This window comes from Ylistrum balloti, unplaced genomic scaffold, assembly GCF_031769215.1.
Source record: "Ylistrum balloti isolate Yb309-2 unplaced genomic scaffold, AGI_CSIRO_Ybal_v1 Utg369572, whole genome shotgun sequence".
In the NCBI taxonomy this organism is placed as follows: Eukaryota; Metazoa; Mollusca; class Bivalvia; order Pectinida; family Pectinidae; genus Ylistrum; species Ylistrum balloti.
The window spans coordinates 740,763-766,277 of NW_026781867.1; the positions used below are offsets into that span (position 1 = coordinate 740,763).

Consider the following 25,515-nt stretch of genomic DNA (forward strand, 5'->3'; position numbering starts at 1 on the left):
TCCAGCTTTGTCGGCATATATTTAGCCCCTTACTAGGACAGGTTCGTTCGATAATTCCAGGTAACCAAATCTAACTTAGAATGAGAGAATGACAACACTTGACAGACGTCAGGAGCACTATTACAAATAATCTATGTAACTCAAATGATGATCTGAGCAAAACAAAATTATCCTATCTAAGTTTGACTGTCATTGAACGGTATTTTGGTCATGTCCATACACTAGATACTGTTTTAAACTGGTCATATTTATAGTGTCCGTTCAAATTCTTATGATTATTGCGAAGTTTAAGAAGTAATTTGAAAGCAATACATACATACATAATAAGTAGCTTATTTTTATCAAACTGGCTACAAGCCCTCTCTCCTCTGTTCTAGTGACCGTTTTAGAGTAACTAGTTTACAAGATGACGAAAACAATATCGTCATCAGACAGATTTAGTTTCATTTTATCGATACACATTTTTGTTCAATTATGCTACATTGTTACAAAATAAATTTAAATAACAGAAGTATATTTAGTTTTCAATAACATTACTATAGAATCTAAGTTGTATTGATATTATATTTATTCGACCCATTTATCTTAATTACAGGTAAGGTAGACTATTCTAACCAGCTGTTGGTAATGAGCGACGAGTGGGAATTGGATCCACGATTCCTCAAGTTCGCCAGTCCGATCGGCCAAGGTGCATTTGGAAAAGTCGTCACGGGCTATTATAAAGAGTCGCGGGTCGCCATTAAACTTGTCAGAGGTAGGTAAAACAAGAAATGGAATTCAAAGGAATAACAAAAACTGACCTTTATGATTTCCTTTTTAGAACTTGATAACTGGAATCCTGATTAAAAAGGATTTCATTGTCATCGGTAGTGGAAGGTATGAGAAGTACTTAAGTGCAAGGGGAGAATAAGGTTGTATCGATGTCTATAACAGACATTCTGTGAGTATTTGATGTTTTGGGTTGACAAAGACACTAAGATACAAATGTTCAGAAGTAGGTACATAGAAGCCATATGTCTATCAGGCAAGTGACCCTTATGTTACAGAGGACCAAACATACAGTTACATATGTGATTTATAAGATAACACTGTATGCTATATTAGTATAGTCATTTTATGACTAAGTAAGTGGAGTCATTCAATACATCAAACGCCGTCAATTTACTGACATGGTCGTTACATAACAACGTTATGGCTAACAGGGTCTTTTGGGTTTTAGATTCTCTGACAAATCAACTCTCAGTAATAGCCCGGACATTTTCTTTCACAAGCATTTGCGAAACTGTGATTATAAACAAGCATATGTACGACACAGAATTCGACAAACGACAACAGTGGAGATGCACCAATTCATTGCTCGAGATGCTACACAGGAGTACATATGTCCTAATCGTGTGTGAAAACACGACATCAAACAGCTGACAATAGCATTGTGCTTGGTCATAAGAGTTTACTAAGTGTTTGATATTGTCAGAGAGAGAGGGTATTGCGAGGGCATACGCTATAACATTGTTGTAATGTTGTGCATAACAGCTGGATATGAGTGGTTATCACACTTTGCAGTACTCAAGTCTATGTTTTCTTAGAGGAGTCAATCATTATGGAATCATAAAAAAGTACACTTTTGACGATAAGAGGGGCAAATGTGCTATCAAAATAAATTTTGGTACATGAATATTGAGTTTAGAAGTTTGTATTGATTAATATATTACTGTTTGCCTTTGTTCTGCCGTGGTTAAAACGCAGAGCAGGACACAAATTGTTTACTGAGATGTCTATGATTACAGACGTTCCTTTCGTGAAAACCACCGTTGTTGTTTAATAGATGGGATGAATTCTTTAAATAACATGTACGACATATTTGTATATTATTTTATAACAGCTGGTTTTTTATACATAGGCTTATCATATAACACAAGTGAGTTTTAATAAGGTCACTACATGAGAGCCCATCTTTATATACTTATAGGTATGAATATTTTAATGACCGACATTCCTTTTACGTTTGCATAAAACAGGTGCTCGAATTATCTGAGGTGATTTTATAACAAGTTACAGTGTAGATAGATATATCCTTATATCAGTTTTAAGCTGTAATAACGTTACGTATGACCAGATGAAAGTGGTTAAGCAAATAATATTTGAGTATAACAACTCATGTTATCGGGCCAGGCCGGGAGAGGCGAGAAGCTTATATCATAAGGGTGTTCCATATTACCATCAAGAAAACTTGTTTTTTGAAGTGATACATAATTGGAAGCATTATTACCGAAATCCTTTTGAAACTCATTTTTACTTTCCTCTGATAATTTTCAATATACTTTGCTCTTCCTGCCTCAGCGATAAAAATTCCACTGCTCGTAAATTGCTGTACACAGCTGATGAAAACTGATTCAAGTGTTTTATATGCTTCCGATACTAAATTGTAATTTGCGCAGCATTATGTTTGAGAGATCTTTCTGCATTACGATACTTAATACCATATTATTCATATTTGGAATTTTACCAAATCCTTTACAGAAAGAATATATGTATTAATACTTGCTCGATGAAAACTTGCATACAAGCAAATCCGTCTAAGTATTTTGAAGTACGAAGGTGTGAAATACAGATGTTGTTATATAAATCTAAACAGATGAGAAATATGAAAAACGATTGCCAAGACTTCATATCTTTACTTTATTTAATACGGAAATATTTTGGCAAACAACCAATTTATCAAGATTTTTTTTCCTTTTCGCGTTATTTTTTTATCAACCGCATATTGAATTTACCTTATGGATTGTAGCTGTAAGTTAGACTACACGAAAAGCTATAAAATTAATCTGACATGTATCCACAAAAATGATTTTTACTTCTTTATAGAAATGGCTACAATTAAATAAATCTTAAATTTTCGAAACATGAAATCTTTATCTTTGTATTTATAACGGTAACAGAACATTATGTCATGCTTTACAAAAAATTCATATATATTTATCAGAACATTTTTATGACTGTTAGTTGAAATCTTTGTAATAATAGAGAAACTCAACATGCATCTGAATATTATTACTTGGTATATTAATATTTCTACTATTGCATTATCATACTTCATACCAATTCATTCAAACATTTACAGACAGTGCACCTCTGTCCTACAAAGAGGACCTGCTTGCGGAAATCAATCTAATGAAGAGAATAGGCTCCCATCCAAACATTGTTTCTATGATCGGAGCTTGCACTTTGACAGAACCAATCGCATTGGTGATGGAATACGTTCCCTATGGCAACCTACAGAATTTCCTGAAGTAAGTAGATCATATATGTGTATCCTTGAAGACAGCATGACAACAGTGATACCATTCTCTGTTTTATGATACTTTACTACTTTGCAAAGGTGATGCACGTCCTTGTGTAGTTTTAGTTGGTAACTATTAAGATTAAATTGATTGCTACATTTGCTTGAATATAACATGCTTCAAAATTTATAGAGAATTTATTGAAATGCCTTTGATGTTTTTTTTCATCATCGTTTGTTCAGTAGATCTGATTTTACATACATCAATTGGTAGCATGCCTTGTCAATATAAAAAAAAACACAGACAAGAATAAATTATAGGGATTAATACGAGTTTGTGAATATTTTTTTAATCTTTAGGACACCTGCTATCTGTGTTAACGACTTGTTACTTTTCTAACTGAAGTCCGACAACCTTTGTTAACCTCAAACAACTTAATTCTTTAATGTTATTGTTAGTTGCCTTTTTCAAGATATCCTGTGTTATTTGTGTTCTTTTGTTTAGTTTTGTTTGTTCATTTTGTTCTTTTGGTGTTTTGGCTATTATGTATCTTATCAAGTATTATTAGTTATTATTATCTCTTGTTAGTTCAGTTGTTGTATACCTTGTTCTCAGTTTGGAATGTGCATTACCCGCTTGAATTAAACAAGGTTTACAAAACGGGTGTATTGCTCTCCCGGAACACCTGGTCGTATTCTCGTTGTATTTTTGCAGACCCCTCCGTGTACATCTGTCTTTTGTTCATATTTGCCCCACTTTCGTTTAATTTGATTTTGAGTTACGAATATGATTCTGTTCCAATGTTGGCATTTTCTTTCTTCCTTTTTTCCATTGGTTGTTATTATATTTCAATCCTTTTTTACCTTTTAAAAACGCTATTTACTTACATAGTGTTCTCATTGAGAATTAATCTATTCTCTGTGTGATGCAAAGCTGGATGTACCTGTTGGCTCCATTGTTGTATACCTTGTTCTCATTTGAGAAAGTGATCCTATTTGTCCAAGGTTTGCATGTTGGGTATTGTCGATAAAACAGAAGACGCATTACTTTTCCGGAACACCTGGTCTTATTCTCCTTTAACTTTACCTCGAATCGCCATGTAAATGTTTCTTTTGTTTATGTATTTTGTCCTAATCTTCATATTAATTTATGTTGTCATGTTTATATTTTTTAACCTTGACCTTGTCATCAGAACACATCAATGTCAATGGTACAATGTAGCTTAATGTATATTTAACTGTTATAATAGAGTTGTTTTCATTTACAATAGGTATGTCGTTCTATTGGATAGGAAAATTTAATTTATACAGGTCTAATTTCAAATCAAAAGCTTGATTTACAATCGATAATGCTCGCATGAAATCACATTTAGTCACACCAGTTGAAAGTTAGAATGATCTTCGCAGTAGTGATTTGCTGGTACAGAAATGCATTTGATTATATCAACACAGATATCATTAAACTAGAAATATACTGATTCAATTTCCATATACTGGCCCCTGTGCCAAGTCGAAGTAAACGAAATATGTTAATACGTCATTGAAGACGTAAATCTGACATAAACGTTTGATAACACAGTCTTGGGGTTACGTATTTTAATACAGTGATGGGAAATATTGATATAAAAAAGAACTGACATCAATGATGAGGAGTGTATCTATTCTAGACCATCTATGGCAAAGATAAGATTATGATGGCGTTGCGAGAGAGTATCTGGCAGTTCAATGGAGCCAATTGGTGAATTTCTGTATATTGAGCTAATAAAGCTCTGACTTTTGACACTGGGAACAGTTGCACATCAGTTGCAGAAACCTCTCAGTAATGTCGTCTTTAGGATAAGGGTAATCCATGACAAATGTAAATGGGAGAGATACGAGGGCCGTATCTCTAGCTATGGAGTTAATACCTGTCTGTTTATTTTTTGGAAAATCGTACTACCAGTTGGCCTGTCTGTCGGTTCCTAATGTTTGATATCAGTTAATTCTGACAGCCTGGTGTCAACATGAAGTAAGTGATCTTAGAGTCTTAATCGTTGGCAGACTAAGTTAAAAAAAGTTGTAAAGATAAAAGGATGGCCGGGAAAACAACCAAGTAACATATTATGTACAAGTGGATGTGTGTTTCGGTGACAGACTCAGGGGAGGTTGAGAGAGCTGCTGGCATAGATTTGACTGATGTGGCGGGTACTGGCCTCAGAAACTGCTTGATCTGTTCAAAACCATTATGTGATAATAATACTAATGAAATCCTTGGTAATAGTTGGACCATTGGGTGCTGAATAAGCTCTGTTTTTGTTGGTATTTTCTGATTTAGTATATAAATATATTGTTATTTTTATCTGTGGATTAGCCTCTGAAAAGTTGTCACAGCAACCGTTGGTAATGGTCTGCATGTGATGTAATAGTTTATTAAACATAACGGTTTATCATTTCACTAATCATATCGATACTGATTGTACTGACAGTTGGTATATGAGATGCAATGCTCAGAAAATGCTTTTAATAAGTTAAATAGCAGTATATGCCAGATATATTTCAAATAGCATATAAAACATGCAAAGTATTTATGCTTCATTAACGTGTTTAAACTGACATTCTAATAAAGAGCACATCGTTTATTTACATCTATCATTCATCGATTACATCGAAATAAAAGTCATGCCTAAATGGGCTATGTGGTGTACTACTCTTTTAGAGTACAAAAAGGCGTAACGGATATTTTACTTGTACATGAACGCTCTATTTTCCGTTTCCAACATTGTCTTGTTAAAAGTTATATTCTTTACAGTCTACATATTTTATTGCATTAAACTGCATAAAACTGGGGATAAACAGGTGCTGCGAGCACTTCTTAATACTAATTGAACTAGTCAGTAATAAATTGCGTTTTGATGTGATATATAACTTTCAACTATGAAAACATCTATGCAAAATATATGCATTCCGACACTGTAGACTAGGATATTAGTTTGTAACTTCGAACGAACCTAACAAGCTGTAAATGTTATATTCGGTGGCATTAACATGGGTTAGCGTACCTTAGATAACTTCAAAGGAACTACCCCCCCCTCTCTCTCTCTCTCTCTCTCTCTCTCTCTCTCTCTCTCTCTCTCTCTCTCTCTCTCTCTCTCTCTCTCTCTCTCTCTCTCTCTCTCTCTCTCTCTCTCTCTCTCTCTCTCTCTCTCTCTCTCTCTCTCTCTCTCTCTCTCTCTCTCTCTCTCTCTCTCTCTCTCTCTCTCTCTCTCTCTCTCTCTCTCTCTCTCCATCGTGCGGCCTCACTATAACAGGTACCTAGTGGTTTAAGCTGATATAAACATACTATGATGTCATTAAATTGATAAAGTCCTGAAATTCTTTATTATGTCAAGACGTTTGCTTACACTTTGTTCGGCAATTACTGTTCACCCCTATAATTCATGACATGTGTTTGCACAAAAATAAGGAAGACGGTTCCCTACGTAGGCAATTAATACCAATCCTAAATTATTTTCATCTTATAGCTTTCAAGTAAAAAGACCCGTGGCTAAGTTTTTCAACTGCTTCCTAAATTGCACAGACCCTTAGAGGTTGAAATAAGATAAGATATTTTATCGGCTATGTAAACACACTGAGAGATATGGCATTTGCTATTAGTAAAGATTTTTTCTTCACTTTTTAATGGTTTAAGCTACGCACATTTGGTTTATATAACACATTGGGAATAACTGTACTTTAAGTCGCATACATTAAGGCTTTATCTAACACTCTCAGAGAACCCTTAACAATTTCTTATTTCAAGGTTTCCATTACACATTTACCCACCAAATATTACAACATGTGCATGACAGATCTTGTATTTAAAAGAGAAATCAGGTTTGTTTGAAATGGTTTCCAAAAAGTAATAAAAAGAATGTACGGTAGATTTTAATATTCATTTTTGTTAAAGGTATCCATTTGATTGATGTAGGAGCTCTTGTAATGTCACATCCGTCAAAAATATTTCTTATCCCTTCTTACACTACCAATTGATCGATGTAAGACAATAGTTAACGCCCGCACCCATCATATAAAAATATTTGTAATCCCTTCTAATCAATTTGACAATATTTTATTTTGTTTGTTTATAACATTTGAAAATTTAAGTTGATATTTCCAGAAACACATATTTTATTATTATTTAAAAAGAATGGTCAAACTCCTTATTTCCCAAAACAATTTACTTTATTTATCTTTTAATGTTTTACACTTAAGGCATGACCAAAACATAAATACAGAATAAAGACATCATATAATAACCTGTTTAATGTTTGCAAGATAACAGAGTGTAGATTTCACTTTATGATATAACAAAAATACTATGGAGAAGACATAAAAAGGTGGTAATATTTCCCGGAGAAAACCTAGATAAAAACAGAACCAGAACGGTCTTGCTTTCGCTTTATCTCTCACTTACTTCATAAACAGTTGTATCACAGACCTGATACTGGAATGCATCACTGCCATTCTGAAATGCAATATTTTCAGAACCACCACAGTCGATTGGCTTAGCGTACTTGCCTTTCCGTGTATTTTTGTAAAATTTCAAGTTTTGAATTATTTATGGATCTTTTGATTGTTATAGCCGTGACCTGTTTGGCGCCTTACAATGTTTTATATCTTTATATGTAACGAGATAAATGGTCCGTTAACACTTTTCTTGCCTTCATGGTCGTGTTTACACTCAGTGTTATGTTGGAGCGACATACCAATAGAATACAACAATGAAATTTCAGTATGACGTACTGTATCCAGAAAGCATCAAGAAAATACCATCATGTCAACATAATCATAATTCAACCTCAAATCCAATAAAACTAGAACAAAAAATTACAAAATAAGAATGATTTATATGGTATCAGTTAAATGTTTTATAGCAAAGATGTATCTAAGCCCGTTATCATTGTATCAAAATTAGATGTTTTAAAAGAACCATGCCAATGCAAAGGTTCATTCAAGAGTAAATTATCAACTTAACTAGACATAGGACTCTCGAGGGTCAACATCAGTTAAGTTTCTTTAGTAGCTAAGCTTATGATCGGTAGGAGAGTACTTAAAAACCAATTAGTGTCCTTGAATGCTCATTAACGTCTTGGAATTTTCAGTCCCATACTACATACTTGCAATATTTGGAATTAACTGGTATTGTTGTGTCTTGAACATAGGTTTTCCTACAAATGTTTCAGCACTATCGCGTCTACTACTTCTGTTTATAAGATATTTTCCACTGGAATAAACAACAACTAAGCATCTCCTATTTCAACAACATGTGGCGTGATGGATGTAATATTTTTTATGTTTCTTCTACAACTGTGCGTATTACGGATTCATATAATATATGTTTGTAAAGCCAATACTAGGTTGGTCTAGAACATCTACATCTATAGTTGGAACACACAAACTACATCCAATATGGACATAAATCTCTCCACTATGGAGTAACTCGACAGTGATAAAGGGGGATGGGGATACATTGACCTAGGGTTATCTTTTCCTGATTTGGATTGACAGAAAACAGAAATGTGTCAGCCGCTACTGTTGATGAGAAATAGGTCGGTTCTCTCAAGATTATTATGGACACATCTACGTCTATATTATAGCATATAGAATGCAACGCGTGTTTGTGGTAAAAGGTACTATTTTCGGAGCTTAAAGTCACAAATAATTGATAGGATTTGTAATTGTTTATGTATTGCACCAGGATGATACCTTACTAGCAAGCGTACAGCTAGTGTGGTGCTGTCAAGTGTTATCGGTATAACAGTTGCATGTGTGGCCTGTCATGTTTATGTAGCATAACTCATGATCATGCAGTAAAACATGTCATTCCAAAGCAATAGATGATGTAGTGTGAGTGTCTGATGTTTTTAAGTCAGCTAAGTACTAACTACTTTTCAACAATGGAATATACTTTATCATAATGTTTTGATTTCCCCAAATCGGCACAGTCAATATATATATTTGTATACACTCCTTTGTTCAACTGCAATGTTGGTCGGTTTTTGGATTAATTTTTAACTATATTATGACAATACAGAAGTAGTGGTAGTTTTATTACTTGATAAAGTTTTTTTTTCGCCTACCATGAATTAAGTTCATGTACATGTATGAAATATGTCAAAATTCACCTAATTTAAAAATCAAAATCGAATAATGAGTATACTTTCTGGAATCCATCCTCGACAACAATGTCTTAAACATGATCTGCCTATTTATTTCTATTTATTCAACGTTACATTAAGCGACATCCATTGTGTTGCCGAGGAATATCACAATTGTATGCCTATGGCAATTAAGACTGAGCCATTCCTAGGTAAAAATGTACTATGGAACCGTCTGAAATGTTCAATACATCAGGAAATGACGCGTCCAACTAAATCAATATGTCTATCTTCTCTGCAGATCTCTGTAACATTTAAAATTCCGTCTACATGAGCAAGAACGGGACATATCATTTTTAGTGCGTTTAGATCTAGTTGACGTTGGAATCATCACCATAGGTACACAACAGTTATAGAACAAATGCCTGGTACCAATCTTAGTGCACAGACGCACGAAAAGAAAGCATCATCAGAATTCTTGCATATTTCCTCTGCACCTCCAGGATACATTTACGAATTCTTTCCGGTATTTGAAACTTAATAGCACTGAATTTATATTTATCTTGTACATGCATTGGTTATATTAGACATATTTTGTTGATAAAAGTAGACTTATATTTCAGAGCAAAACATTGCTTGAATGAATGGCTCAGTAGACATTACTTGTACACTGGTATTTGGAGACTGTGGCTGTGTTTATGTTATAATAGATATAAGAATTTCAAGAGACGCATAAGAAGTATAATCTTGTGAATTTAATCAAAACATAATTCGAAGTACTTAAATCGATTCCAACGCATTATAGATGAGTTAAACTCCGTATAACGCGCTCCATATCACAAAACACAACACTGAGTGCAGAATACTTCATCCTAATTCTTGCCAGGAGTACATGATACTAGATTGACTAGGAGGGTGGCAAACTGGAATAAAATCCAACTCGATGCTCCTGTCAGTGTAATTGACCATAAGAGAATAACATGAAGATTGAGATCTGTATACGCAGGCCTCTACTTCTAAACCTAGTCTCATATCAAAACAGACACTGCCCTTGTAGGGTGTTCATTGCTAGATTCCAATGTATAGTTTTCATGTTTCTGACTTAATATGATAATACGGGAACTTAACCCTTTTTAATGTTTCATAATTCAAAGTCTGTTCGCTCTAATGTTCTTTATTGTTACTTTGTCCTGATTATGTTGAAGCCGTTGTGTGTTTTGCTTTTGACAGTCGTCTCGAATCTGATATTCTTTTTATTAATCATCTGTCAGTTAATGTGGGTTATATGCCGCTACGCGTGTTATTCAATGACTTCTTCGTCTTTGCGAATGTTGCTCCAAACGACACGACCGCTGCCTTCTAAACAGTTACTGCAATCTCCGATGCACAGGTCATGTACAATACCACGAGCAACGGCGTGTCAGTACTGTTACCTTTGTATAAGTTCTGTCAGAGCATTCACTGCCACACAGATACAAAAACAATACATACCTGTCAGGTTGAGCAACACAAGATTTACTGTTGCAGACATGTGCTCATATTTTTCCTTCAAATTCTAAAATAACGTTAATTGTTTTTCGGGTTAAATTTAACCAAGACAATAAGAAAATTATCTAAAGTATGCAAAATGATGTATTTTTTATAGAAATAACTTCTTTAGCATAACTTTGTAAACTAGAAATATATTGTGTTTAACATTGACAACGGCCAGAACCTTAAAATGTTCATAAGGAAAAGTGTTTTTGGCCTAGAAAAGGCTTTTTAGGTACACAAACTTACTGAAACATTTGTCGATAAGAATATCTTCGTCAATCATACATTGAAAAATCCAGATAATTGCTGTGAATGTTAACACACTATTAAAATTGTCATTTGAATCTTTCAGGAAATGTCGGTTGGAAGGTGACCTCCAGAAACGAGCAGGCCGTCCCAGTGAGGTCGTTTACTCCATTATGGGAGTGAACGGTGGAATAGAGAGTGGGGTCATCACTCCAGCAGACATGCTTTCATTTGCAAGACAAGTTGCCATGGCAATGGTAAGAATTTTTCGTAAAACATTTGCAATGAAACGAGACAAAAACTTTCCCCTCTCTGTATTCTTGAAATTGTATTTGTATGCCACACTTTTTTTCTATTGGTGTTTTATGTAGCATTGTATTTGAAATACAAAACGTTGAGATGTATTATTGCCGGTTATACAAGAAGTTTATGTTGTATACTTGAACATTCAACAATTTGTGTACCACACCCTACATCAAAATAAAACACATCATCTGAGCTTGACCTCCTCCGGTTGTAATACATGCGCAACTACCTTCCTCCTAGGCTCTTAGACACCCATTCCTCCTCCCTACAGTGCAATGTAGATTTACTGCAACCCACTAAAAGTCAGCTGGTAGATCACTTAGAAGCTGTTAACTTTCTTTGTTTGGGAGATTATGTAGCCTTAGGATTATCTCACCAAATGGTAAATCAATCATGGGAGTTCGGCATGTCAGCCTTACTCATTTCTGTGCCAAACGAGATTCGCTTCACCATCCATGTCATACGTAATTGCCAACAGTGAGTCTTTTTTTCTCTCGACACATAAAAAGTTGTTACGAAATAAAAATTGGACAATGTTATAAGGTACATGTGGATGGCAGTGAAAGATTTACAGTTTTCAAAGGAGAAAAAGTCAAATAAATCAAACGGGTGTTGTGGCATTCTTCTTAATGTTTGCACCTGTACGTCGTTTTTACCTGTGATTATTAGGTGCATTCATACTTCTACAATTCAACGGTAATCTCTCATTGAAAACATGCTATTTTTAACACGTTTAATGACTCAGATCAGTTGAAATGAGAAGGAGGGATATAGAAATACTAGTACACAGACATGTTTACATTTATAAGGGTTTCGTTTATTGCTGTTTTCACCAACTGAAACAGATTTAGCTTGGTACTTCCTGTGTATTTGGCCAAGGCTCAAAAATTGTTCCAAAGGAAAATAGAATCCAGCTAAGTATTTGTGCAATTTCTAATGTAACACATTTCGCAGCATTGTGCAGGATTATAGTCAGCTGAATTTGTATTTCAAAAACGATATCCCGTTTGGAATACTGCTTGCAATTCAACAGTTAGATTGAATCCTTACTGAAAGCGCGAGTTAAGCTAAATATATATTTCAGTACAATTGGTAATCAGACAAAACTTAATTCTTGTCCAAATCCGCACCACACTGACAGCCTATCCGCGTAAGTGCATACAGAATATCCTTGCAAATTGCTTCTAAATAGATCATAAAACACAGAAAAAGGGCCGTTATATGATGGTCAGTCCATCAGTTTGACCGACCGACCGTCAGATTTTTGTTCGCACTGTTGTTCGAATGATGAAATTTATACATATTTTCAGGATTATCTTAAGAGAAACAATACGCTATGTCCTATTCTGGTCTTTATTTGTTTCCATTTGTTTGCAAATGAAGACACTTTGGTCGCATCTGGCATGAATTGACATTAAATATATATAATAATGATCATGCAAGTATTGATGTGTAAGGCGGAACTTGTTATTAAGGAATTAGAGAATGGTTAATAAAAGCACTGAAAAGATATTGCTATACAAAGGTTATCGCTGCTTCTGCCAACTAATTACTTTTGTTTATCACGCTTTCAAATATATCGAAAACAGATGTTTGTAAATTAGCAGGTGTTGTTTAGAGATTCATCATACATTTTTCTTAAAGGTGCATCCAGGTGATACCGAAAAAATACTTCTATTCACTGATATAAGGTTATAATCGCAATTGCATAGCATGTCTCGTACGTAAAACCACTTTCATGGCATTTAAATTCGATACAAATAACGCAAGATTGTAGGTCAAAGGTCGTATTTTGCTTTCACGCCCAATGAAATTCATTTGATATTTGGCTACAGATGTCATAGTAAAGACTGTTTAGTGGTTGATGTATCTAATGTGGAATCATGGACCATTTATCCTAAAAAGTAAACTCTTCGTTTAAGTACGAGAAGACTAATGAATCATTTTTAAACATTCCCTTTAAATGAGGACATAAACTACCCTTTATACTGACGACAAACTCATGTTAATTTAAAAACCATTGAATCAGAAATATCGGCAGAAATGCATCCAAAGATATAAATGTATGAAGTTGAACCACACACGACCCGTTCTATATGTAGAATGAGGACAGACATCTATATTGCTTTATCTCTATTTATTTCCCAGGAATATTTGTCTGAGAAGAAATATGTCCATCGTGATTTGGCAGCCAGAAACATTTTACTAGACTACAATAAGGTGGTCAAGGTTTGTGACTTTGGTCTGTCGAGAGACATCTACAACGACAATCAGTATCACAAAGTGACCAGCGGAAAATTACCCCTTAAGTGGATGGCCATAGAATCCTTGAGAGACCGTATCTTTACCACTCAGAGTGATGTTTGGTCGTTTGGTATTCTTCTATGGGAAATCGTAACCATGGGTGAGTGCGGTCGTATATTATTATTTTCAATGTGTAGAAAAGTATCCTATTTATCTTTCACTGCACATTTTTCTTGACACTTCGGTTATTTCAATCATTTAAATCACGAACCATAAACTTTTTAAAACTGCTTTTCACTAAACGTAACACTAACAGATAAGACACTGATAGGGTGACGTAACACAAAACGATTTTTTTCTTTGTACAAGAAGTAAAAACGAATGCCATAAGATGGTAACATTCCAGTGATAACTTGTACCTTGCACTTTTAACATAAATTAGTTCGACATTTTTATGTAGAACGCATGTCTAAATATATTTTTATTGCAGTGAAATATGAAAAATAAGTCAGCTTCAGTCTGTCTAAAATGTAGGTTAACAAGAAAATAGTTGTAACGTATCATGAGGTATTTACGTTGGCATGTGAGCAGACAGTTGCATTATAAAGATAGATTTATAGCCAAGGATGTTGCATCTGTCTGCAGATTATAGTAATTGCAAGCGACTTTGTCGAGGTTTAAGAGAGAGATAGAGAGAGTTTGGTGCTAAGTGATATGCCACTGATCGTTTAATTGTTTTTGTTTTATAAAATAGGCGGCTCACCATATACCAACATAGCATTGGCAGATCTTTACTATGTCCTGGCGAACGGTTACCGAATGGAAAAGCCAAGCAATTGCTCAAAAGAATTGTAAGTATATCCAATCCAATAGAGAGTAGGTATAATCTCGCGTGCTGTATTGCAATCAGAATGCTATTTTTGTAGCACTCCTGACACTTTTGACTTAGAGTTGTATTATAATATATTGTAAGGAAGGCGAACCAAAATTACGGAAAATAAGCCAAGTGTGTTTGTCGGTTAAAGAGAATTTTATTTACAGTATCTGTATCAACGAGAATGCAACAGAGCAATCGTAGTGTCGGACCAACAATGTATTGACAGTCAGTTGTCAGACGTTTGATAATTTCCCTCTAAACAGTCACTTAGTAGCTAGAAAATTTGAAATTTGAAAACAATAATATGTTTAAGAATGCAGCCTCTTGTCCCTAAAAAATTCAAAGGATCAAAAACAAACAAGAAAAAACCCACACACAAAAAAAGGAAAAAAAAAAAAAAAAAAAAAAGGATATATATATATCTTTTTCTTTTATCAGTGATATAATTTTGTGTCCTTTTTGTTGAATCCATTAAATGAATAATCTGTAGCTCACATGTTTCGAGTACCTTCAAATGAGAATTTCAGTAACATTAAGTAACTATTGTTCAGATCTTATTGATAAGCACAGAAAGATTGTTAAACGGTATTTTATTTAGAATTTTAATGTGAAAAACACAGACACCTTTACTTTCGTTTTGAAACTTTTCTGACAACTGTTGACCGTGATGTTTATGACATTGTTAAAATTTATAGAAATCAGACTGTTTACAATCTCTAGGTTATCACGATAGAAATCGACGATAAAAGAAGAGTAGCATAAACATAATCTTGTGCAATTGATACTTCGTGAACAACTGTGCAACCTTAGGTTTATATAGCAGATGGAGACGATGATTTGGCAAAGCCTTGTCAGCAATAACTGCAGAGACGATATCATTTGATCGGCTCTATTTTACACAAATACCTATAACACCAGCAAATAAATTCTTCCAAAAATTATCTAAATCGTCTTTAGATTAAGATAATGCCTCGTGTACACGGCTCCACCTCCTCCGACATTGGCAGCTGTTGTCATGGCGGCATTCTATCTCTGGCAGGTGTCTGTCGGTGTACAGCATTTCCTCTTGCAAATACCCAGGCAAAATTGTAATCACCCTGAGAATGGCTATATATCAATAGGTCTTCCTCCTGTCAACTCCTGTCCCAAATGATATTGTTTGTCATCATAATTTCGTTCAGAGAATAACATTACTGCAGCAACCGCTGATCGCCAGGTAAATGATACGAACGTTTGGGGTTAAAGTCGTAGTTATCCTATTTTTAATTACTGACAACACACATTACACAATACATGCGTCCATTTCTTTAGGGTTTTCAAAATTGATTACAGATTGACAGGTTCTTTCTCAAACAAAATTAATGGAAACTCTTTTTCTGTAAGTCAATATTTAGATTCACTAGTTCCTTTTTAGTTTTAAAACATCTGATAACAGTTCGTGATTAAGTTTAGAGACAGAAACCCTTAACTATAAGCAGTCGACGTGCTTTACTCTCCTTGTACTGTTTACATGAGTCTTTGTGTAAATCATTTGTTTGTACATATCTTACCCTAGTTTTACTGAATGTAATTTTGGATTAGGGTTCTTTTTTAGATATGTTTTTTCCCTTTTGTTTTAATCAAGTCGTAATTTGTTGGGGTTCATATCAAAAAGTGAAACGCTTCGAACAGACAATTTGCTATGCATGACGTAGTCAGTAAAGAAATAAAGTAAAATCACAAGTATTATGTACCATAGAACGACCTATTAACGATCATATTCAAATGCAGGTTATGTATATTGTAAAAGGTTTTGATTCGAATTTTGATAAAACATCTGTATATATATTATCAACAAATTCATGATGAAAGTGTGATCAAAAGCATATCATGAACAAAGGTGCACCAAAGTTTCCTTTTAAACGTACATGAAAAGGAAAAATAAAATTATTGTGTATCAAGTCTTGAACGAATTTTCATTTCTATGTGTTATTGCCTAGAATAAATCTTATTTTCAACCCACATATTTTTTTCTAAATGTATTCCTCTATCTTGACCCCAGAAAGTAAACCAGACAAGTTAAGAAAATAGACATGTACATTAACTGTTCCTAGTCTATACAAGTTCAAACTAATTTGAAATTTTCTCTTGATGAACAGAATATGTATTTCTGTTGGAAATCTTCCAAACAGTTCTTCCATTTGATAAAAATTGATGATTTGCCAGAATTTTAGTAATGACACCAGACCAGTACTTCAAAGAAACTACAGCCTGCAGTACCGGTACCTCGGCAGATTCATGTGCTAGATTTCACTTCTGTAGCAAAATACCGTCCTCCGTTTAGTCCAGGACCGCGTCATTACGTTTTGTTTTTTTAAGATTGTACAAAATTTACTTAAAAGATATTACAAAATCTTCTGATCACGAACTAAGACACAATGACTGAAATACTAAATGTATTGAATTATGGGAATAATACACATCCCGGTCAAGATTTCGACATTTTCCGATTGTCTGGATTTTCCTTAGTCGGCTCCCAGGCTTCAAAATTAAGCCCCTTAACATCAGTGACGAGTCTCCGGAAGAACGCAATAGATTTAATTCATGATGCGGTTTAGTTCAATGTTTATATATACTGTATCAAGCTTTTCAATGTTATTGAAATGTGTTTTTCACTCATGCGTCTATTGTACACTAAGCGAAGAAATAGGAGGATACACATTTATTTTTTAAAAGTTCTTTTGTTGTCTGTTGTACTTGTACAAAATATTGAACAACATTTAAATGTTTCTTATATACGAAAACATACGCTAGTTACAATACAATATCAATGCGTTTTTGGTTGAGCAAACAGTAATGATAGAATTGATCATTGGTAATGCGAATAGATGTTTCCATAATAAGCAAACATCTTATTCATTTAAATAAAAAGATCCCTATTTATCAGAAACGAATATCATACGTCATTATCTGATCTCTTTTCTCTAACATAGACCTGTTTCGGAAACCTTATTTCAAGATTTTTTTTATCTTGCAGATATGCTATAATCCGTCGCTGTTGGATGGAGTCTCCGTCCGAGCGGCTAACATTTTCTGGTCTTCGTGTGGAGATCGAGCAACTCCTGAGTCGGGACCGGGACTATCTGGAGCTAGAAAACATTGACGTGCCCCTTTCCACGTCGGAGACTAGTAGTATTCCTAAATCAGAAAACGATACTATTTCTCTGTTAACGGGACGGTCAACGCAACCACAAAAATCAGTGACAATATCATTACCTCCTCCAGAGTCCCCGACGGGAGTTGTGTTAGTTGAAAAGTCAACTGAGTGGCTGATTCGGGGTCGGGATGAGGAGACAATGTCCTGAATGATTTCTTTCTTGTGTTAATTTACCCAGTGTTCACCACAGACCAAAGTTGCTACACCTGTAAAGGCGCGTTGGGATTAACGTTTTCCTGAAAGTTATCTAAAATATCGACGAAACTCAAAACAAACAATTACCCAACATCTCTTTGAACAGGATGAGGGAACCTGCAAAACAAAATGTGATATAATGATATTAATTTGCCGTGACGCAGACAATGTAATATCAAGAGTCGTTAAGCAGTTATCTACTGTAGCCGTGGTAAGAAAACAGTTTTGTAAGACAGGGTACAAAAGGCAGGTGTCTGTCTTTATATTGACACTTGGACCACCGTGGGAATGCAGGGAATAACATGAAGTCAAATTTCCTATAGACGGACAAACCTGTGTGTCAATTTATAGTTGGCATGTGTTGTGAGGGCAAAACATGTCTCATGTTGGACCATTATCTTTGTGTTAAATGTCTGTGCAATGGACACATAAAACAAGCACAAATTGTTTCTCAAGTGGTGTTCTTGCCACTGAAAGACGATGTTTCTTATTATTGTTTAATTGATTGGAGGGAACTAATGTAAAAAGCGCACAATGTTGGGTAAGTGCACTCGTTAAAGCAATAGGTCATTAAATAAAACTATCATTAGTTCATAATGTAAACAGAAATGACCAGTTAAAGGAAATATAGATAATTTAACAGTGTCTTTGCTGCCTTTCATGTTTAGCTTTTGTTCATGGGAAAGAGTTTTGGGTAGGTTCTTATTTCATCTCTTTGAATCAAACAAAAGAGTTTTTTCAGGTAAACAAAGAAAATTGATAAAGGACCAGCTCCATGTATCTTCCGAGACCTTCTACTATGTTGACAGTTTTTGTAAAACAAAAAAATCTGGAATTCTCCTTGTCCCTTGTGAGTTATCAATTGCCGTAATTTAGGTATAATTTATTACGTAGGAGCACTTTTCTGTTTAGATTTTTTCTTTGTGGTAATTACCGAATGGTTTGGGGAGCTGGAATCCTCACACGCTTGCTACAGTCTTCACGGAGATGTAATTTTCTACATGGAAGCCGTGAAAAAATGAAAATAATTATAAAATAGAACATAGAATCATGTCTTACATCAAAACAAGGTGCAGCTTGGTTAGTTACTCCGTACTGTGTGTAATATAAATTTCAAACAACAAAGCCGTGTGTAGCAATGGTTTTCATAAATTATACGTTGGAAACAATTGGAATATGTACTTAAACCTATTTTTGTAATTATGTTTGGATAGGGGCATTCCTAATTATATGTTTGTCTGTTGAATCTCCTGCTGGCTCTTATGGCATGTTCAAAGCCTTACCTGAATAATAGACGTCAGATGCTTATCAAATTTTGTTAAGAGTTTCAAACTTACTATCAAGGAGAACAAACGCCTATAAAATGCCTGTATAGATTCAGAACTAAATATTTTGAATAGATATGTTCGATAATGTAATGCAGATACTGTTGTGTTCTTATTATAGTGTTTTAAGGATAATGGTATGTCTTGTTCTGTATATTTCTGTGAAAATTGTTATGTCCATATTGTTTTATGTTTTATGTGTATATATGATGGATATTTATTTTGCAATCTCAGGTAGAATTCATTGAATAACGTGTAAAACATCACGATTGAAATGGCAATTCGAACGACAATGAATTGTGTCAGTCATCTTAATCCCTCATGTTAGTTGCAATGTACGTTGTTTAATTTTTACTGTAAATAATTAACCACAGATGTTGCACTTGCTTCATGGAACCATTTCAAAAAGTATCTGTCGGATCTTTTATAATGAATCAAATCTTATATGTCAGATGTTTTCTATAGGCTGTTTCTTAAATACAAGATACTAGATATTTCCCTAATTAAACATATCGCAGACAAATGTAAGCAAAGCGATAAATGATTAATCTACATTGCAATTATATTTTATTAAATGTCATGGTAACAGTTAAGTACATTTTATACTAAAGTAGAATGACAGCTCAAAAACAGAATCTGTTGTTAATTCCATATCAAGTGTACAAAGGACAGTTTGCATCATTGCTTACAATGTGTAAATTATATACAAATGTTATTTAGTGTATACCGCTGTTGTTAATTTCAATGCTACGGTTATATCTTGATAAAGTATAGCTAAACGGTACATATACAGAATGAAAGTTGATGTCTGCATTTGAATTTTAAGTAAATTTGATCTATTTTGATACACACAAAAAAAAACTTTTTGAATTAGATATTTCCATTCCAATATTCGATTTTTCTATTATTCAACGTGAAAAAACTATCAACGTTCTCATATTTCATCAGAGGTGTTTATTCTGCTTAAAGGTCCATTATGCTCGAGACACTTGATATCTGGTAGAAATATGTTGCATATTCTTAAAATTGAATATCTCGTAGAAGTTTCTACCATCGTAGTTCTTCTTATCACCGACCGTTACAAACTGATGCCAAACTTCTCCAAAGTCTATCCACTTATCTTTATATTTCAGATAATTAAATGGGTGTCGAGCAATTTGTGATAAGCGGTTGTGTTTAAAATTTTATTAATATATTGTTAGTTATTTTCTTGGGAATTGTCCAGAAGTAATTAGTGTAGTCTTTACTAGATATTACAGTGTCTGTGACCTTGGCCATTCTTTCTTAACAATATCATTTATTATCACCAAGTCTTTAACAAATTCCTACGGCACAGCAGCAGTTGAAATTCTCACTGTCGTTGTAAATGGGATTTTCAGATAAAAGTGTTCATCAAAAGAAAAGCAATTTCAAAACTGATATACAAAATATAGCCTTGAATGTATTATCATTATTTGCCCGTCAGCTGAATATTCGGTTATTTTAATTTTACGATAATTGCATGGACTCTGAGTTTTGATAATACAAAAAATAATGCAAATAATTTATGTTATAAAGATTAAAAAAAGAAATGTTATATCGGTCATTTGTGAATTTGATCTTATCGCATTGAAAATTATAGACCATTATTAACAAATCCGCGACGTGAGTCAAACATTGTTTTAAACAAACATAACTGCGTAACAATTTTAATTGGTATGAGTCTGGATATAAATGAGACGATAATTTTAATTGGTAAAGTGAATATAAGGGAATTTTAAATGAAAGCAACATTGATAATTGATGTTGAATCATTCTCTTTGTATTGAGAATTTATTCAAGGTTATTGTCATCAAGTAAAGCACAATGAGTCAGTGTTTTTGTGGTAGTTGTATGTTACTTGCTCATACAATAATTCTCGGAGTATGTTGGAAAAGGCAATAACACAGAGGGGTGAGTCAGTGGCCTCGCCATATGTTGAGATGTCTGCGTCTAAATTATGTTTAATTATTATTGTGTCTGTTGGTACTATCTTCACTCGCTTTAAATAAATATCTCCTTTTCTCCTTAGGCAAAGCACCCAGAAAATGACGTCATAGAAACTAAGATTCACTATTCCTATCTCGTATCACGCACTTAAACTGCAATTTAGACATCTAGTGTATTGCTGTATCAACTTAGGTACCACCAGTACTGGATTAATACCTAATTTAAAACAAATACAAAAAAAATAGTAAAACAACCGCTGAAGTGAGAATATATAAACAAGCACGATTACGTTAACCAGGATAGACCATATTACTGAAAGTCGTCATGTTTTCTATCTGGTATATTAGCGCCAACTCGTCAGGTAAATTACAATAGAACTAAACAACAAACTTATCACCCTTTATTTGGTTTCTTATATAAAGGGAATATTTCAGAAATGAATTATTTTATTGTTATCAAAATATGTTAACGATTTTTAAGAACATGGTCCAATCACTCACCCAAAGAATTCCAAAATCAGCCTGTTATCTTCCCAGAGCATATAAAACATGTTGCAAATGAGCCGCAACGTTTCTCCTGATATTGCTGTGAATATTTTTAGTAATATATGTGTGACTGCACGTGTGTGAGAGAGATGATATGTGGGTATAAGGTACACGTTACAATTCTAAACGAGGGATGATATATATATACATGGCCAGTATGATACCCATGTAAATAAACACGCATTTTATTGGTTCAACCATAGTCCTATATTTGTCCACTTGTGCGCCAAAGTTATTGATGCCGTCCTTTCTGGCAGCTCACGACTGCCGTAGTTTACATTTTGATGCCAGTGTTGGGCTATCATATACAACATTTTGTATAGTTATGGTCGGCCTTTTAGTGCTGACGTATGTTATTATGTTGCTGTTAAAGCTTTGAATCATGTACATATGTCACAATATCATCATGTGATCTATTTATAAATGAATTGTCCGAGTAAAGCTACATAAAATGTTTGAAAACTTGACTTTGAAGTATTGTCTTTATTTTGTCTATTATAAGTCAAATGTTCGTGACCAGTTACCTCGAGAGAAAAAAAAGTGTTGTGGTTGATATGATTGAACACGTTTATCGAAGAGCTTATCAAAACAAGTCACAAAGACCTCGGAGAGTCCTGAAATTTCACTCTCAGATACATTGATGACGTCTTGGTTTTAGACAACAATATATTTATTGACCATATCCATAGCATATACTCACCAGACTCTTCCACATTAGGCGCTTATCTCAATCTTTTCCTACCAAACAACATGGACTGCATCCACGAAGCTATATACTTAATGGTTTCGATTTCACTGTTGTTAATTTCCCATTTCTGAATAACAACATTCCTCCATTCCATCATGTGTTGTCTAAATTTCCCATTTGATTCGATATTCACGGGCCTGTTCCTAATATCATGACTTTCGTGTAAGATATCAGCTGATGACACAGGACTCTGAGACATACAAGTTGAGAAAAATTATTGATGAAGTTTTATGATCGTCACGGTCATTTCATTGAGAAATATTAATTTTTTTGTACGATATGAAACTGGACATGCTTACCTTGTTTTCATTTGAGAAAGTGGCCAATATTTACATGGTGGATGTCGTTGATGAAGCAGACGGCGCTTACACTTCCGGAACTCCTGATCTTATGTTCAGCAGTCTACATGTAATTATTTATTCTGTTCCTATTATGATTGAATTTGAGTTTGGATTTTGTCCATATGTGCGTTTTTAAACACTGATGCCATGACTATTTATGGAAAATAAAACACTTCCGATACGTCAATCGATAGTGTATCTATCCCACATATGATCATCATTAGCTTACAAGAAAACCATATCTCAAGTATCAATAAACGACTTATCACAATAAGTACAATAACAACGCCGTCTTGTCAACAGAATCTTAATTCAACGGTTAAAGTTTTATCTTCATCGACGACGCCTGTCATGTAAATATTGGTATATTAAAGTAAGTAATGCCATGTTCCCGAATAAGAACAAAGTAAAAAACAATATAACCAACAGGTCATTCTAACGAGTATCAAACATGTCCAATTACATACCGCACAAGATTTGTTTTCAAGTGATATCATTGTGAATACCGTAAAATTTCCCCATTACCTTCACGAATCTGCATCTTTCGAAACGTTGTGTTATTAATTTGCTTTCAGTTGCCGTCATCCTGGAAGAAAACCGTGATATTTGCAACAACTTCCATAAACATATCATATTAATGGATATTATTTTCCCATGATCTGCTACATTCACTATGTGAAATGTTTTATGAGATTAACAAACTCGACATTAGGACCCGTATGTTGTTCTCACACTAAACTTTCCTTAGCACGAATACAATGCCAGTCGTGCTTCTAAATCTGGATTGCTTCTCAATGTGGTCTTCAGCTGTGACGGTTACAGGTCTGTTGGTAATGGATATGAACGTGTCCTTCGAGTCTGTGCATTGAAGCTTTCACGCGGGGTGCAATTTGCACAATATTGGGCCATCCCTTACATGCAGGTTCATAAATGACAGCAAAATCAGTTGATCAGAACAGTTTGGACGAATGTTTAAAGTAGCATGCGATGTATATAAAACAAAAATGATAAAAGACATTTTATTGCCGTAGTTTTTCCTGAATTGATACATGTATCAGAACTATCCGAAATTATTTCACTAGAAATTGTCACCAGAAACTGAAACTGCAGAGGACGTTGTGATATGTAATTATATACATCCAATAACGTACAGTACTACTACATGTTACACACAAGAACTGTAAAAGCTTCAAAAGCCAGAATAGAACAGGAATAACTGTACAGACAAGATATGTCTATGTCACCACAATAGTTTCAAACAGTTGGGGGAGGGGGCGGGGGCGGGGGGCTATAAATGAGTTCGTCGGTCTCAAAAAGGCAGACGATACAGAAACTACAGGCGTTAAGTTGAGATTTATGGTATTAAGTAAAAACCTACATATCAGAGAAAAAGATTGTAAAGAAAATAAAGCAGGCAGCTTCATGTTCTTTAGTGTACATTGCAGTATTGTAATTTCAAAGTGCCGACTTTGATTTGTTCGATGTTCTGTCGTTGATGGAAACTGAAGACGGTGTCCATTCCGGAACGTTTATTTGTATCTTCCATCAGCCTCAGTATTAAAATTTCATATATTCTTAGTTATATCATTCCATAAATATTTAGATACAGTGTATGGTTAAAGCCTAATACGGGATGAAGAGACTTCATGAAAGGAGAAATCTGGGAAAACTATAACTGCAGTGTTCTCAACCGATCTTTTACTGTCCATAACATATTCGAGTTATCCAAATTTATATTGATTACTTATTTAACAAATTGAGGACGATTTTACCAAATGGCATTGATCACATAAACATAATTAAAACTTTTAATTAAAACCTTATCAACGAGAGATTGAGATTGATCAAAGTGATCATATGGGAAGGAAAAATTCCAAAGCATGCAGCGGACCAGGGTACACAGGAGCTATAGGGATATATACGAGCTGCACGAACTGTGCTACCGACACACACAACTTGCAGGTGCCTGTAATATCTTAAGTATTTCACGATCAGCAGGGTTTGAAGTCATGTAAGGGTTTCAAATTACTAATAACGTTCAACATGTTCTATTACTATCAAGAAGTGTAAAGATGAACATCGTTTATTAAAGGATGTGCTTGTATATGTCTTGTATGCTTAACCTAATCAAACACTGTTTTCGTTTTGAGTTTAGGACATCATAGTGATGGAGGTTGTCTCGAAGTCACTACTGAAAATAAAACACAACAAGTCTTAAAGTCAAGCACGACATAAAACCATATTCACTTAACCCAGCGACGAAAATTAAGTAGCAGAATTAGAATCTCTACTGGAACCAGATATGTTACGTCCCAGTCAAACATATGAAATCAAATTAAGAAAATTAGTAGTAAATGCTTTGTGCCTTCTCATTCTCGTACACGTAATTACATCCATATAATCCTTCCAAGAGAAAAAAATAGACGGTTCCTACATATCTACGGCCCAACCTGGATTAGGGAATCTACTTCAACGCTTTAATTTGGTACATCATTGCAGGAGGGGGATTCTGAGTTGATTTTCAGTCTCCCAATGATATTAACCTCTACTCATTAGTTTTACTGACGTCACAAACAGCATTCCTGCTATCGTTGG

At 34.4% G+C, this 25,515-nt stretch overlaps 1 protein-coding gene across 1 annotated transcript in view; it reads left to right on the plus strand.

The window, feature by feature from the left end:
- LOC132565175 (uncharacterized) overlaps positions 1 to 22,298 on the plus strand; it is a 43,054-nt gene extending 20,756 nt beyond the window's left edge. Inside the window, exons 13-18 of the mRNA XM_060229806.1 lie at positions 596 to 754; positions 3,122 to 3,290; positions 11,282 to 11,432; positions 13,630 to 13,885; positions 14,480 to 14,576; positions 17,619 to 22,298. Of these exons, the coding sequence (XP_060085789.1) occupies positions 596 to 754; positions 3,122 to 3,290; positions 11,282 to 11,432; positions 13,630 to 13,885; positions 14,480 to 14,576; positions 17,619 to 17,946 (1,160 nt within the window). The 3' untranslated portion in view covers positions 17,947 to 22,298. The remainder of the gene's footprint in view (positions 1 to 595; positions 755 to 3,121; positions 3,291 to 11,281; positions 11,433 to 13,629; positions 13,886 to 14,479; positions 14,577 to 17,618) is intronic.
- Positions 22,299 to 25,515: the final 3,217 nt, after the last annotated feature.